Source organism: Vulpes vulpes, chromosome 11, assembly GCF_048418805.1.
Source record: "Vulpes vulpes isolate BD-2025 chromosome 11, VulVul3, whole genome shotgun sequence".
Classification (NCBI taxonomy): Eukaryota; Metazoa; Chordata; class Mammalia; order Carnivora; family Canidae; genus Vulpes; species Vulpes vulpes.
In genome coordinates this window covers 42,679,356-42,696,955 of record NC_132790.1, presented here as the reverse complement: position 1 = coordinate 42,696,955, position 17,600 = coordinate 42,679,356, and the positions used below count along the sequence as shown (strand labels likewise).

Sequence of the window (17,600 nt, the reverse complement as noted above, 5' to 3'; positions counted from 1 at the left end):
AGTAAAATGATGTCACTAGAAGGAGAAGGGGAGGTGGGGGCATGGGAGTGATTTTTTAAAAATATTTTATTTATTTGAGAGAGAGAGAGCGAGAGAGAGAGAGCAGGGGGATGGGCAAGGGGAGAAGCAGACTCCCCACTGAGCAGGGAGCCCAATGCAGGCTTGATCCTAGGCTCTCTCCCCGCCAAGATCATGACCTGAGCCAAAGGCAGATGCTTAACCAACCAAGCCACCCAGGTGCCCCCATGGGAGTGATTTTTAAGAGTGGAGAGGGTTTGAAATGGATTGCAATGTGAATAGGAGAATTAGCTGATTGGAGCAACACAAGAGAATTTCTGGTAGTGGTGAGTACTCATCCGAGATTTGTGACCATGACCTATTGAGTGATTTTCTCCAGCAGTACTTGGCTGTTCTCTGGGAGAAAGGTTATTTTGGCAGAGTCCTTCTAAATCATCAGGTTTCTTCTACTCACTTACACAGGGAAACTATTAAGTGTACCTTACCCAGGTCATCAAATCCATTGCCACTACAGTAGATGAGGAAATTGAGGGCCAGACTTCTTCCAAAGTCACATAGCTTACAAGTGGCAGATTTTGGAAAAGAAAAATCCAGGTCTTTTGTCTAAAAGTCCAATTGGAACATTCAAAATGCAAAAATAATTTTTTTCATGCAAAATTAGTGGAACAGATCTGTAGCTTATTGGTAAAGAGAGGGTGGGGTGTTATAAGCACAGGAGGTTCCTAATAAAAGCTGTAGAAAACATTATAGGCATTTAAAAAAAGATTTTATTTATTTAATCATGAGAGACACAGAGAGAGAGGCAGAGACACAGCCAGAAGGAGAAACAGGCTCCCCGCAGGGAGTCCAACTCGATCCCTTGGAATCCAGGATCATGCCCTGAGCCAAAGGCAGACACTTAACCACTGAGTCACCCAGGCATCCTGATTATAGGTATTTTTAAAAATCATCTGTAAAATAACTCTTTGTATGTAGGAATAACAGACTTATTCAAATAAAATCCAATTACCATAAGATTCACCCACTTGAAGTATAAAATTCAACGGATTTTAGTATATTCACAAGCATTACTACTAATTCCAGAACATTTTCATCACAACCAAAATAAACCCAATACCCATTAGTAGTCACTTCCCATTTTCCCTCCCCCTAGTCCCTGGCAACCACTAAGGTATGTCCTATCTCTAATGGAATTGTCTATTCTGAATGTCTCACACAAGTGGAGTCATACAATATGTAGCCTTTGTGCCTGGCTTCTTTCCCTCAGCATAATTCTTTCAAGGTTCATTCATGTTACAACATGTATCAGTATTTTATTCCTTTTTGTTGATGGATAATATTTAATTGTATGAATATACCACATTTTATTAATTCATCAGTTGATGGACATTTGATGTTTCTTCTTTTTGGCCATTATGAATAAGGTTGCTATAAAATTTCATGTACAAGCTTTGGGCATATGTTTTCTTATTCATTAACTCCTACCCCAAAATTCAAAGAGCCTAGAAATATAATTATGGAAACAGAATAAGACATACAAGTTTCCAGATAAACTTTTTTTTAAGGGCAGCCCAGGTGGCTCAGCGGTTTGGCGCCGCCTTTGGCCCAGGGCCTGATCCTGGAGACCCTGGATCTAGTCCTGCATCGGGCTCCTTGGATGGGAGCCTGCTTCTCCCTCTGTCATTTCTCTGCCCCTCTCTCTCTCTCTGTCTCTCATGAATAAATAAATAAAATCTTTAAAAAACAAACTTTTTTTTTAAACCAAACCCTTAAATTTATATTATTTTCCAAGAGACCCAAGACCTGGGTTTGGTGAAGGACCTCACTGCAATACTTTAGCCTCAGAAGTTCCTGGCTGACTTGGAAATAAAAGCAAAAATATATTCAACTAGGTGATTTAATAAACTTGTTGGGCAAAGATGTGTTTGAATAAAGTCCTTGTTTCAAACAGGGGATTTTTCAGATGAGCCTAAAATTTCAAAATAAACAAAAGAAATGTGAAACAATAGATTAGCAAGTAGAAAAACAAATAACTTGATGTGAATGTTATCCATTACTTTGACCAACTGTAGAAGGCATCATCTGCCTTGCAAATTTGCCACGACTTGAAGTTGCATGTAGGCAATGAGGTCTTCCTTCATTTGGGGAAGGGAAGTATAAAATGGCCCTAACTCTGGGCCAATGAAATGCAGTCACCATGAGCTACAGGTAATTACAATTCTGCAAAATGTGATAATAGCTTGTTTACTGTTTTTAGAAAATAATACCTGTAAGAATGATATTTGGAGATACCATGTCACTAAGGGGAAAAAAGCTTATTAATGATCTAGCTACATAGGTAAGAGAATTTATGTTAAAATTGAAACTTTTCATAATACAAATCAGAAATAATGATTTGAAACATTTTTTCTAACATGAATGTGCAAAAGCTTTTAATTATAATTGACAGAATTATGTAAACTTAGGCAATGAAAGTACAAGAAAAGAGGCTTTGTTGGTATTGATAAATTGAGAGTCGTTTTTTGACTTATGCAATATCCCTTTGAATTCAATGTTAATAATACTGAGTTGACACAGAATTAGGGCATTTACTTAACTTCGAAGTAGTTTTATTTATTTATTTTTTATTTTTTATTTTTTTAAAATTTTATTTATTTATGATAGGCACACAGTGAGAGAGAGAAGCAGAGACACAGGCAGAGGGAGAAGCAGGCTCCATGCACCGGGAGCCCGACGTGGGATTCGATCCCGGGTCTCCAGGATCGCGCCCTGGGCCAAAGGCAGGCGCTAAACCGCTGCGCCACCCAGGGATCCCTCGAAGTAGTTTTAAAATTGGCATGCTTTTGCAGAAAAATCAAATTATTTGTCACTGTGGATGCCTGTATTAGGAAAATGATTCTTCGGTACTTGATTCAGTTACTAGAATACTCTCAAATTTGTTTGGAACAATTTAGGTATGTTAATCTACTTTTTTAAAAAGTAAACTCACAACCCCAGGGTCAAGAGTTGCATGCTCTACCAACTGAGCCAGACAGGCATCCCTGTAAATCTACTTTTTAACTGTAAATTTTATGACATCTAAACACAGATCAAGTGTTTCCAGTGACTACTTCCAAATGGAAGATAGGTTGGCTATCTATCCTAAGTGGCTTCCAAATTGAGATAGGTTGTAAGCGTAAATACACACCAGATTTTGAGGACTTAGTATGAGAAGAAATGTAAAATATCTCTACCTCATTAGTAACTTTTTACATTGATTTTATGTTGAAATGATAATACTTTAGAGATATGTTGAATAAAATAGATTACTATTATGTATTTGTTTCAGTCATTTCTTATGGCTTCTTTTAATGTGGTTACTAGAAAAATTTAAATTATGTTTGTTGCTTGCATTATATTTCTGGACATATATTTCTGGAGAGTGTTGCTCTAGTACCTTAATGACACATTAACAAGTAAACAAAAAAGGTCATTTATGGGAAGGCATAGATATTAGAAAGGTGAGAACAATTTCTTTTTGTCATTAACCTCCAATGGGAAATGCTACACATTTTAAAAATGTGTGTACACCATAGAAAATAAATATATGTAATGGAATTAATATGTATACTGACACATTTCAAAGTTGTGGAAAGACAAGTTGGAAGATGTGATTCGTGTGAAAATTCAGATGCATCTGGCATTAAAATGTGTTGTAAACTAAAGAGAATTTTATATACAATAAGTGACATTCAAATTGAAATGGTTGTCTTTCTAAATTCATGTGCAAGATGTGGAACACTGTCATATGACAGGTTTGCAAAAAGAGAAGAGAAACTTCTTTCTAAACACATGCACTGGTTAAGTGATTATTTACCTCTAATTATTAGCATTTGGTAAAATATAAATTTTGAAAAAAAAGTTAAAGGCCCATCTGTTTAGTTAGAAATTTGCCTAATGGTTTGAGAGAAGCAGTAATTTTTAAACCTTCAAATCAGCTACCAAATAGTAAATAATTGATTATCTTCTTATTTAGTATATGCTTTAAATCAAGAGAATGAAACGTAGGTCAAATTTGGAAATAAAACAGGGAAAAGGCCAAATAATAGCATTAGTTTCAGCATTTTTTTCTTCTAAGTGCATCAAGAATAAGTAGTGTTTTCTTGGGAGTAGAAATCTGATCTGTTAGCTACCTTAAGATTTTGAACCAAATTACTCCTTAAAGATCTTTTCATTAAAGCTTTAACATATTTTTATGTGTTAAGCATACTCCAGAATACTTTGGTTTGTTTTTAACACATGTGATTCTTCCGTAAAATATAAAATGGAGATTTTTAGTTTAAATTTAATAATGTTCCTAAAATAACTAAATTATTATTTTTTTTTTTAGTGAAGAAAAAAATCTGTGAAAATAACTTTGGTGAATTTTCTCAGAGAAGTTGGCATATAGATAAAAATAAAGTAAATAACCGTCATATTAAAATATATCATTAACTATGGAAAACATTGTAAAACAATTACTGGTGAAGAATATGAGAAAAATAATATTGCAAAAGTTAAAGCAAGCTTTCTGAACCTCAGCACTATTTAAGCTTTGGTCTGGATAATTCTTTGTTTTGGGCGTTGTCTTGTGCATTACAGGATGTGTAATAGCATATCTGGCCTCTACCTACCAGATGCCAATGGCACCCCTTTCTCCTGTTGTGACAACCAAAAATGTATCCAAGCATTGCTAGATGTCACTTGGGGAGAAAAATCACTCCACTAGAGAGTCACGGATTTAAAGGAAAGACACCACATTAGGGGCAATCAATACTGTTATTTTATAACCTTTGGTATAAACATCAATAAGAGTCTTCATGATTTATTGACTTTTATGAGTAGCTGGGTTTTTATTTTGTTAGTATGTATTCAGGAACATTAGTAAATTATTATGTACATTAATATATGTATATCTCAGGAAAAGTCAAAGTGGATGACATGGACTTTCCCTAGCCTAGATGACCTAGGGAGCCTTCTCAGGAGTACATCACAGTAAGCCCTTAGAAGTTTGTAGAGACCTTGGGCGGGGGCGGGGGGGAAGCATATAAGTCATATCCTGTTGAACTTGGGTCAGGAGGGTAAATCAATTAAATGATATTGCTAAAGACAGGGAGGCCTTGGCCTTGGTCCTAGGCCTAACTTCCTGCTACCCGTTCACACTCTCTGGTTGCACTTTCTCTCTTCTTGTCAATAGGAGTGTCAATGTGAAAAGTATTCACCTGAAGCATTCACTTGGAGAGAGGGTAGAGATTACAATTTGAACTGGGAATGGGAATTTATGAATGTTTCTCAATGTATACTCTTCCTCTGTTTGCAACATTCTTTCTTTGAACAAGATTTTCCAATGTTCCCTTCCTGGAAACATATAAAAGATAAAGTTCTGAGAAGGAGAAGGGTGGGGCTGGTCAAGGAAAGCATTATAGAAAAAGTCAGTCATGCTGCCAAGAGGGTAGAACAGAGGCTCTTTCTAGAATACAGGGTAACAGTGGCTATTTATATTTCATAAGTGAGCTGGAGAACCAAAAGCCGGTAAAAGAGCCTCAGCCTATAAAAGAGGATGTTCTTGGATGCTGTAAGAGGTCCAAACAAAATTCTTTCGGCAAGATTTAAATGAAGATGTTGGTGAAGAAGCTGAACTTCACTGAAGCATAGGAGCAAACTTTCTATCTGGGCTCACTAGTGAAATATGTCTAGAGCAAACTAAAGACAGCAGAACGGAAAGTAGATTTCTGGGGACCAGAACCCAAAAGACCTCCACAAGGGACAAAGAGGACTAACTCCTCAGTCTGTGCTGGATGACCTAAAGCGCAGGGGAGAATATTCAGGAACGACCCAGAAATATACTCTCCTTACTTATTGTGATCCTGGTACAGATTCTAGCAGTACAAAGAGACCTGCAGAATGTCTTTAACTCAAAGCCAAGGGCATGTGTCCCCTGCCTGGGGAGATGGAGAAGTGAGCTCCTGACAGAAAATCCCATCAGAATCAGTAGTCCTGCAAACCCAGCTAAAACGGGACCAGGTGGGCTGACTGGCAAGCTGAACACTGGGAGCAACCTAGACAACCTCTATAGAGTAGAGGAGTAAGGACTAGTCTTATTTCTATTACAGCAAAGCTGGAGAAAACATCAGCAGTATCCTCTCAATTTCTAGATGATTTATGACTTGTTCAGTGTTTAGCATTTCTGTTTTTAGCTTGTTTTGTTTGTTTACATCTATATTCTGATTTGTGTTAGAATAATACCCCCCTTCCCAAACAAAGCTGGATTTGGGGACGGAGGAGATGTACTTCTCTTAGAAATGCCATGGAAGAGAAGCTGGGAGTCTTGTGTTCTGCCCCCCTGCAGACATGGGGATAGAGGAACATGGAAGAGTAGATGCTGGCAGAGAAAGAAGTAAGAGAACTAATCCCATATATAATGTGGCAGGATGGGGGGATGAGGAGTTGGCCCAAGACTAAAAAATGACCCTGGGAGTTTAAGTGGCAGAAGATCCCAAGGAATATCTTAGAGAAATGGAAGTCTGCTCACATAGTGACCTCCAAAGTATATCTCAGCATGAGGAAGGAATAGAGTCAGACTAAGAATGGGCCAGTCAACATGTTAGGATTGGTAGAAAAAGGCTGAGTGCTTGTAGGTGGGAGATGAGACCAAAACAGGGGATAAAACTATAGAATGGGTCAAGTAACTGGGATATCCATAAATATGTACCCAATGCACATATTTAGTACAGAAATTGGTGATGACAAATTTTGATGAATGCTGTATACCCTTCTTAGTGATGCAGAAGTAAACAAGAAAGAAAGAAAGAAAGAAAGAAAGAAAGAAAGAAAGAAAAGAAAGAAAGAAAGAAAGAAAGAAAGAAAGAAGGAAAGGAAAGAAGGAAGAGATAGACAAGACTGTTGGGTTAAGAAGAAAATTAATGCTTAGAATAACCAGTGACCCCATCTGCCAATGTGGACATTACATTACTCAAAAAACAAACACCCCCCCAAACTCCAGGCTACTTGGTAAATGACTATGGTAAAGTAAACCGTGATAAATCACAGGAAGTGGCTTCCATGCCTCTCACTGAGGTAATTAGATTGTTGAACCTTTACTGATTTCCTGGGTCTCCAACCCAGGATTCCTGCAAGTCCAAGAGGCTCAGGGTCAGAGAGAATCGTGGGGCCATGGGTGTAGGGCATAGAGGTCTGTAAGCAAGCGCTGTTACGCTGTCCTGGTAATGCATTATTCTGATACTACTGCAGAACTGAGGTTCACCCTGGTGGAGTAAAGCATCTATGAGATTACTGAATTTACTCATCAAGTAAGAATTATTTGCTAAGAGGAAATATGATCTGAACTTACACATGGAATAGAATATTAGCTTTCTAATCCATATACCTGTTGAGTCCTCATTTCTACGACTTGTGGGCAATATCAGTTGGAAAATAATCACCTGGCATTGTCTTTGGTACATCTTCAGTTCTTGTAAGAGCTTCTGGTTTTCATCCTGTAACTTATTCCTGCTGAATGCTATTTCACTCACAGCTGACTTTAGTTTTTCAATAATGAACTCATCTCTTTCACTGGTTTCGCAACTGTGATCTGGTTCACACATCAACCGAGGATCTTCTGAGCTGCTGTCTTCTGTGCACGGTTTTTTACCACTTAGTTGAGTTTGGTAACTTTGTGCCTGTTTCTGAGAAAAATTAAGACTGTGTTGATGAAGTGAAGAATATCATATTTAAGCTTCCATAAATAACATTCAAGAGTGATAGAAAAGACTTGGGAAAAATATCTTTCAATATGTTTATAATGGAGCTTTGCTCTTTGTAATTCAGTCTTGTGTTTTTTTTAAAATCTCAATTTCTGATGACCTAAAGAGAAAATATATTTGTAGAACTTCAGAGCAAAGATGCAGAGTAGGGGAGGGGATTTGGGGTAGAGAAGTCTTATCAAGCAAGAAAGAATATTTTGTAGAGGAAAATTGTGGGTATAATTACACAATAGTTGAAAATGTCTATATGATGAAAAATATGCAAAATAAACAAAATTAAACAAAAACAGCTGGACTATAGGAAAAAGTTGTCAACACATATAACAAGGGGCAAAAATTCTTAATGTACAAAAACTTCTGTACATCCACAAGAAAAAGAGAACACAAAAGAAGAATTGGTGTTTATAAACAGGCAATTCATAGAAAAGGAAATGGGAAAGACTAAGAAGGATACAAAGAGATACTCAACCTTACAAGTAGCCAGAGAGATGCAAAACAAATCAAGTCAACCTACTATCAGTCCAAATTGGTAAAAATCAAAAGGCTAATAACATTCCATGTTGGTGAAAGTACAGGTACCCCCATAGACAGTTCATGCATGGAAATTACTATAACCTTTTGGGAAGTGATATGCTAGTATATATTTAAAAATTGGGGGGCAGCCCTGGTGGCTCAGCGGTTTAGCCTCCACCTTCGGTCTGGGGTGTGATCCTGGAGACCTGGGATAGAGTCCCACATTGGGCTCCCTGCGTGGAGCCTGCTTCTCCCTCTGCCTGTGTTTCTGCCTCTCTCTCTCTCTCTGTCTCTCATGAATAAATAAATAAAATCTTTAAAAAAATAAAAATAAAAACTTGAATGGACACAATACCCTTTGGCTCAATAATCATTTCTAGGATTTTTACTCTAACAAAAGAAAAATACTAGCATTTAAAGATATAAATACTAGGATATTTTTTATAGTATTAGCAAAAATCTAGAAACAAACTGAATGTTCATCAGTAAAAAAGAATTATGGTATATATATCTACTATATATTGTAATAGAAACAAATTCTATTCAGTATTATGGAGAATTAAGTAATGACTTGAAAGAATATGCATGAGGAGGGATAATTAAATAAAACAACAAAGTTTTAAAAAGGAAAAATATACAAATTCCCCCAAATACACATTTTACATGTTTGTACAAACAAAAGAAACAGTATAGAAAGAAAAACACCTATTAAATGTTTGTATTAAATTGATAAGAATGGAGAAGATGAAGCTATTAATTTCACGTTATTTTGTATTGTTAAATTCAGAGAACATATATAACTTATGTAATGTAATTTATGTAAGTACATTAAAGAATGCAAAATAAGAAACAAAAACAAAATCAAACAAAAACCGTAGTCTCTCACTGGCTTTAATAAAAATTCCAAATTCCTTGGCCAAGACTTTAAGGCTTATTATATAATCTGTATTCAACTCACCAGGTTTACCATCTCCAACCCTTCCTCACCTTCCACAGGGACTCCCAGCCAATTGGCCCACTTTCTACACCCAGAATTTGCCTTTTGCTCTCTTGCCTCAGTGATTTTCACTTGTTACTTCCACCACCCAAAATATTTCAAACTCCATCCATTCTTCAAGGTCCAACCCTAGTCCTACCCCTGCTGGAGGATATTTCCTCACTAACTCAGCCCAAATTTTTTCCTTATTCCTCTGAACTCTAAGAGATTTCCCATTCACCTGCCATTAATTATCTGTAAATATGTACATGTGTTAGCTCTACCTCTAAGCTATAAGGTTCTTGAGGTCAGGGACCAAGCAATCTCAGACTTTCTAAGTGACTTGCCCATAGGCATGAAAAACAGATGTTATTTAATGACATAATAACAATGGACACTTTTAAAAGTACCATACATTGAGACTTGTAGACTAAAGTCACCATTACAAATTATCATGCACTTGCAACTTTACCCAGTATTAGACATACTCTGGTTATTTTCCCTTGGCTGGCATTTCTATCTGTAATAAGATTACAAAGATAGTAATAATCGTTAACCTCTAATTTTTTATAAGTAGTAGATAATGTACCTGAAATTGATTACACTTCTCAGATAATAATTTTTGTTGAGCATCTAAAGAAACCAGGTGAGTCTGATATAGTATCTCTTGCTTGTCCCATTCTCTTGACTTTGCTCTAAATTCCTTTTAAAAAAGTGGAGGGACAAACATAAATTGAAGAAACTTATTCATTTAAAAGCACAATGATTAAGGCTTCTTTCATTTGTACATCTTCATTCTAAAGAACTACATCCATTCTTTCCCCATTTGGAAAAAAATAAATATTAAATCACTAATCTTGGATTTATTACTAGATATAGCTTCTGATTCTTAACACCAAACCTGTATCCTCAGCTTGTTTGCTTGTTGTTTTTTATGGGATGGTTTGCTTGTTGGACTGATTTAGTGATTTTGTCCCTTTGTGGCTTTCAACACTACTTTACCAAGGTAAAGCCAAAATTAACTCATTCTTGCCAACAAAACAACCATCTCAGGCCTAATTTAGCCATATCAGCAGAGCTACCCTGGGGAAGAAGTGGAGGAATGAACTGGATACAATACACTCAGTTCTACAAGTTTTTGTTCAAGTAGTATAATCATAAAGCATGAATGTTCACCACTTAACTCAAGGAAAGGATATGGCTCTGGGAATCAATTAGTCAAGGAAGGCTATAAATTAGGAGGCTCTTATAGTGATTAAAGATGACCTGAAATTGAATGATGGTCATAAGGTTGGAGAAATATGGATAGGCCCTTTTAAATATATGATAATACCTTATGATAAATAGACTATATTTATTAAGATAAATGGAAACAATTCATTTAAAGTTATTGACTTTTATTCTGACATTCAACAATTCAAAATTAGGTACATAAAAACAGCATCTTTAATAATAGTGACAAGTTTACAAAACTAGGCTTTTGTACAAAATAGCTAGTATTTAAAATTAGTACAATGTAGATTTTAAAAATTCCTGTTTTCTTTTAATTTTGGAAGGAGTCTATGGAGTCAGAAGTCAAAATGTGGGCAAAGTTGACTTACATGGTTTAGATCTTTCAGATAATACTAATATTTAGCAACACTCACCCAACAATTTCAATATTTTTTTTAAACATATTTATTTATTTGAGAGAGAAGAGTGACAGAGCATGAGCAGGGGGAGGGAAAGAGGGAGAAGCAGACTCCCTACTGAGCAGGGAGCCTGACGTGGGGCTCGATCCCAGGACCCTGGGGTCATGACTTGAGTTGAAGGCAGGCACTTTAACTGACTGAGCCACCCAGGCACTCCTCTAAATTTTGAAAATAAATATTTCTCAAGATGCTTTAAGAGGAGGTAGGAGCATTAACTTCAGTTCTTTACAAATTCTACAACCAGTAGAAATGAGGTCAAGAATGAGGCCAAGCAGGCTAGAAATATGTGTTGTAAACATATCAGCAGGTGCTCATAACAGTCCTGGCTTTCTTGATCTTAGAGATGTATTGATTTCAAGACTGATTTCAAGCCAGCACAATATATTTAGTAGTTATAGGACCATACGGAGACCTAGAGAGCTTTACGAGGATTTTTGTAGAGACTGGAGGTGTCCTCTCAGGTTCCAGAGGGTCTGCCTAAACCTCGAGAATAACTTCTCCATGGTTGGAACCTTTTTGGTCTTCAAGGCTGATAGTGGGTCAGGGTCATTAAAATTATAGTATATATATACATATACATACATATATATGTATATATATACACATATATATTTCTGTATACATATATATATATTTCTGTATAATATGTTTTTAAATCTCTTTACTAAATACCGGAAGATGGAACTAACATTTCTTCAGTGGTTGTTATATATCAGAGACTCTTTAAACCTCCACCTCTAAGATGGCTTTAACTTTGTAGTATGAAAATTTCACACTTACATAAAAGTGGAGATTAAAAAAAAACTCCTATGTACCTTTCACCCAGTTTGACCACCATCAAGTTAACCATCCCTATTCCACTTCTCTCTCTGCTCGTTCTCTGTTGGAGTATTTTAAGGCAACTTCCAGACCTCATGTATTTTCACCTCTAAACGCTTCAGTGTGCATGTAAATATATACATACGTGTATTTTTTCTCACGCAACCACGATGTCACCTATAAGGTATTTTAACCCCATTTACTGGCGAAAAAATAAAGTTCCTATGAGGCTAACAACTTGCCTGAAGGTCACAAGGCAAATAAATGAGTCAGTCAGGAAGCATTTTAAATTATAAACTGTCATGTTCTTCTACATCAACATGCTATTTCCCATTTCTCTATTACTAGAACAGTGAATAAACATTTATCCCAAAGGAAAAACATTCTTAGATCTAGACTGAAACTGGGACAGCCCATCTCTTACACATTAATTTTTTATATGGCTCTAAGTAAAAACAGGTACATGAAGTGTTTCCATAATTATACAGATTAAACTACCTACACAGTGTGCTTAAAAATTTTATATAAGTACAAACCTATCAGGTCATAGATATACATATGGTCAAAAATGAGGCAGAATATATATATTAGAGCATGAGCAGGGGAGAGGGTAGGAAAAGGGAAAGAGGGGAGAGAGAGAATCTCAAGCAGCCTTCACGCCCAGCATGGAGCCCAAACGTAAGGCCTGATCTCACAACCGTGAGATCATGACCTGTGCCAAAATCAAGAGTCAGATGCTTAATCAACTGAACCATCCAGGTGCCACATTTGCTACTAATTACATCTATATTTCATCTATAAATTCATGAAATATATTTTGTGTAAATATTCCATTCCCTAAATGTAGAGTGTTCACACAAAGTAGCTAATATTAATTTTAGGACTTTTTCTTGTCTGAATTTATATGAATGTGGTTGTCCCATAAAACCCCATGAAAAGTCAATCAGAAGGCTAATCGGTGACTTGAGCTCTGCATTTTCAGTGAAAGCATATGTATTATATTGCATATCTTTGGGCATCTTCTATGAGACCAGGATATTTCTGAAGCCATAAGAGCCAGACAGTTACACATGGTACATTTTCCTGTAGAGTCAGTTTTACTTAGCGGTAGTAGTTTTGTATTTTTTTTTTTTAAATCATACATTATTCAGTAGAATGTAAAATTTACAGGAATTTAAAAGCTAAAACCCAAGCCTTCCAGCAAAGTTCTTGCACCAGGCTGGTTTGAGGGTTTATCTTAGATTTTTCTTTCTTCTTTTAAAGATATTTTGGAGGGAAAGTTTGAGAAGGACTGTTAATTGAAGAGTAAAATAATGAAAATCAAAGAGGGCAATGACAATTAGAGAGGAGGAAGGAGATAAGAGGCAGGAGACCAGGAAAAGAGACAAATGTGGGCTGGAACATGGGGATTAAGAGAAAGGAACAGATCAAAGATTCCTAGGTCTCTACCTGGGTGACTGGGAGATGCCAACCATTACCTACCAGCAAAGGAGAAGAAAGGGAAATCATTGGCTGGGGAAGGGGAGCAGGTACTGGGGTTTAAGGCTTGAGAACAAAAGAAGAAATGAAGTGGACTAACTTGAGGTCAATTAACAAATGATAACGGAGCAGCCCTAGGAACTGGGCTCAGGTTCCAGCAAGAATTTATAGTTGAATCTATCTGCTGTTACATGACCTCTAGCAGGAATGCTCAAGAGCACAGGGAAGAAAAATCGCGGGTTTGTTTTTTCCAAGGTTGGGAAATTAAGGAGGAAAAAATAAGCGCATCTGGGACATAGTAAACCTTATTACTGACAGAGATTTCAGAAACTCTGGGTGATAATGTGGTAGCTATCTTGGAGTGGCCCTAGCCCTTTAAGAAAAAACCGTGAAACTCCAAACCCTGTTCCAAAAACTGTTACGAGGCTTCATTGGGATTTAAGTACCTAATAGTTAAATAGCCATTAAAAGATTTATTAGATATTCAATTTAACTGACCCCAGGGATGTCCTTCAATTTCACTCAACATCTGCAGTTTCTTTGAACTGTTTTTTTTTTTTTTTGGAGGGGGGCCTCTCCAAAAATGCTGATCTGTATAAAAGATGCATAAATCAAAGTGATGTTTTAATTTGCTAAGTGCCTAAAGGGAAGGTGAACTAAGAAAATACATTGAATGAGAAGCTGATTTGTAATGGTGTTTGTTACCACAGCTGTACGTGCCATCAGAGACAGGCGGCCGGCAAGAGCAGCAGAAATCAATCCTAACACGCATGAAGAAGCTAAGACAGTACATATGGCTCACCTCTAATTTCTGGTTCAAATTGCTCAGCTCAAAGGGTATTTCTTCTTTGAGGTGTGGTGACTCCTTTCGCCGAACTTTACTTTGTTTCATCTGATGTAGCCTCAGTTTTTCAAAGCTATTCGTCAGTTTGGAAAACTGTAAGTAAGAGAGAATGCTAATGTCTTCCTGTGACTGGTGCTTTGAACTGGAATTCACAAGAGTTCTCGGGCACCTCTTTGAAAATCTAAGTCATGATTGGAAAATGCAGTAATGCTTAAATGTTTTGATTAGTGAAGACAGGACCAATTATTAAAACTAAATTACTGAAGCTGAACAGCATTCAGTTTTCATGTAAATTTGGGACTTCATTAACTGCACAAATGATTCACTCGATAAATGTTTCGTTTAGGTTTGTTTTAACCGTATGTAGCAAAGCTCAGAAGTTTTAAAAACCAAGTTTTTTTCTTTTATTTAGTGCCATCTTGTGTTGACAATTTTAATTTCAGTAACTCCTATAAAATAACAAGTGTATATTTTATTCAAGAAAACTGAGTACTGAACTTAAAAGATATAAACAGCATATACTACTTATTCATGTTGATATAAGTTTAAATAAATTTAAGTATCAAATTGATACAATCTTTTTCTTACCAATAATTCTTTTAACTTAGACTCTGTACTATTTTTTTTTCTGTTTCTTGTTATACCTTCAAATTATAGATTAAAAGCAGCATGGTCCATCAATATCTGTGAAGAAATTTCTAGGTAACTACAAAAGTTTTTTGGTTTTATTTTCACTTTTGAAAAAATTATACAGTATAATTATACAGTACAATATTAAACCCAGGAAATTGACATTGGTACAATATATATGTATGGTTTTGTGCCATTTTATCACGTTTAAATTTGTGTGACCACAACCACGATCAAGATACAGAAACATTCCAACAGCACAGAGACCTCCCTTCCTTTGTAGTGATGCTCATACCTCTCATCTTCTCACCTCTAATCCCTGGCAACCACTAATTTGTTTCTATCTCTATAATTTTGTCATTTGAGAATGTTATAAAATGGAATCATACAGTGTATGACATTTTGAGATTGGCTTTTTTTCTGACAGCGTAATGCCCTAAAGATATACATACATGTCAATAGTTCCTTCCTTTTTATTGCTCAGTATTATGCTCGGTATGGATAGGGCCACAGTTTGCTTGACCATTCATATTTGAGATAGTTTGGTTGTTTCCAGTTTTTGACTATCACAAATAAAGCTATGAACGATCGTGTCTCCTTTATCTGATATTGATAGAGTCACATTTGCTTTCTTTTTCTCATATAATTTAAAAAATTGAGATGTAGTTCACCTCCCATAAAAGTCACCTTCTAAAAGATAAAATTAATTGTTTTTAGTATATTCACAAAGTTGTGCAACAATCATATCACTGAATTTCAGAATATTTTCATTACCTCAAAAAGAAAGCCAAGAATGTTAGAATGATTATACATTTCCTCCTCATCCTTGTCCCTAGAAATTACTACTTATCTACTTTGTTTCTATATATTTGCCTATTCTGATCATTTCTTATTAATGGAATCATACTTTATGTAGTCTTTTGTGTCTGGCTTCTTTCACTTAATGTAATGCTTTCAAAGTTCATCTGTCTTGTAGCATGGATCAATATTTCATTCCTTTTCATGGCTGAATAGTATTCCATTGCATGAATATGCCACATTCTGTTTAACTGTTCATCAATCGATGGACATTTGGGTTCTTCCTACTTTTTGTATATTATAATAATGCTCCTCTGAACACTTGTGTACAAGTTTCTGTGTAAATACATATATTTATTTCTCTTGGGTACATAACTAGGACTGGAATTGCTGCATCATATGGAAACTCTGAGTTTAACTTTTTAGGCATGGTAGAACTGTTTTTTAAAATGACTCTACCATTTCCCAGTACTACTGGGAATGTATAGGGTTCTAATTTCTCCATGTCCTCACTGACACTTGCTATTGTCCATCCTTTTTATTACAACCATCCTGGTCAGTGTGAATGGGTATGTCATGATTTGATTTGCATTTCCTTAATGACTCATGATGCTGAACATTTTTTCATATGCTTTTTGGATACTTGTATACCTTCTCTGGAAAGAAGTCTATTCATATCCTTGCCCATTTTAAAGTTAGGTCATTTACTTTTTGTTGTTGACTAGTATGAGTTATTTTTTTTAATTCTGGATACTAGTCCTTTATCAGATATATGATTTATAATTGTTTTCTCCCACTTTGTGAGTTGTCTTCTCACTCTCTTGATGGTGTCCTTTGAAGCACAGAGTTTCTTAATTTTGGTGAAGTTAAATTTATCTGATTTTTCTTGTGCTTTTGGTGCCAAATCTAAGAAACCATTGCCTGATCCAAAGTCATGAAGCTCTACTCTTGTTTTTTTCTAAGAGTTTATATATTTTTACATTTAGGTCTTTAGTCCATTTTGAGTTAATTTCTGTCTATGGTTTAGGTCTAGCTTAATTCTTTTACATGTGGATATTCAGTTGTCCCTTTATTGTTTGTTGAAAAGACATTCTTTCTCCATTAATTATCTCTGCACTGCTTCTGCTTTCTTTTGATTAAATTTGTATTGTATATTTTTCTACCTTTTTATTTTCAATTTACCTATATAGTTATGTCTGAAGTGAGTTTCTGGAACAGAACATATTGTTAGGCCATATTTTCCTAATTTACTCTGCCAATCTCCATCTTTTAACTGATATATTCAGACAATGTCCATTTAATCTGATTATTGATATATTAGAGCTTAAGCCTTACTATTTGTTGTTGTTTTCTGTTTTCTAGTTTCTGGTTTCTCTATTTTAGCTTTTCTGTCTTCTTCAGGGTTAAGCATTATTTAGAATTCTATTTTGGCTTATCTATAGTGTTTTTGAATATATCAATTTAAATACCTTTCTCAACTGTTGCTCTAGGTATTACATTATATATACATAACTCATTATGGTCTACTGGTGTCAACATTTTACTGGTTCAAGGGAAATGCAGCAGTCCTACATTTCTTTATGTTCCTTTGCCCTGACCCATTTATATTATTATCTTAAGTATTTCCTCAACATATATTAAGAACCACCTTAGACATTGTTATAGTTTTTGCTTTAGCTGTCAAACAATTTAGAAAACTCAAGAGAAGGGAAGTATTACATTTACCTATTTTTAAAAAACTCTTTCCATTGTTTTTTCTTCCTTCCTGATGTCTCAAGATTCTTTCTTTGTCATTTCCTTTCTGCTAAGGGAATTTTCTTTAGCCATTCTTTGAAGGTAGGTTTATTGATGACAAATTCCCTTAGTCATTTTTCATTTGAGAAGGACTTGATTTTCCTTTCATTCCTAAAGATATTTTTTCTAGGCATAGAATTCTGGGTTGACATTTATGTTCTTTTAGCAACTGAAAAATGTTCCATATCCTCCAGCCTCCATGGTTTCTGATGAGAAATCTGTTATCTGAATTGATTTTTCCCTATAGGTAAGGTGTT

The 17,600-nt window shown here is 35.6% G+C and overlaps 1 protein-coding gene across 8 annotated transcripts in view; it reads right to left on the bottom strand.

Annotated features, from left to right (window-relative positions):
• Positions 1-17,600, bottom strand: part of DEUP1 (deuterosome assembly protein 1) — a 78,511-nt gene that overhangs the window by 36,573 nt on the left and 24,338 nt on the right. For 5 of the 8 annotated variants that reach the window (XM_072726165.1, XM_072726166.1, XM_072726168.1 and 2 more), the window contains 3 exons: positions 14,080-14,214; positions 9,878-9,991; positions 7,479-7,721 (listed from right to left, as the gene is read on the bottom strand). In XM_072726165.1, coding sequence (XP_072582266.1) covers positions 7,479-7,721; positions 9,878-9,991; positions 14,080-14,214 — 492 coding nt within the window. The remainder of the gene's footprint in view (positions 1-7,478; positions 7,722-9,877; positions 9,992-14,079; positions 14,215-17,600) is intronic. The other 3 variants (XM_072726170.1, XM_025993208.2, XM_072726171.1) reach the window with 2 other exon arrangements.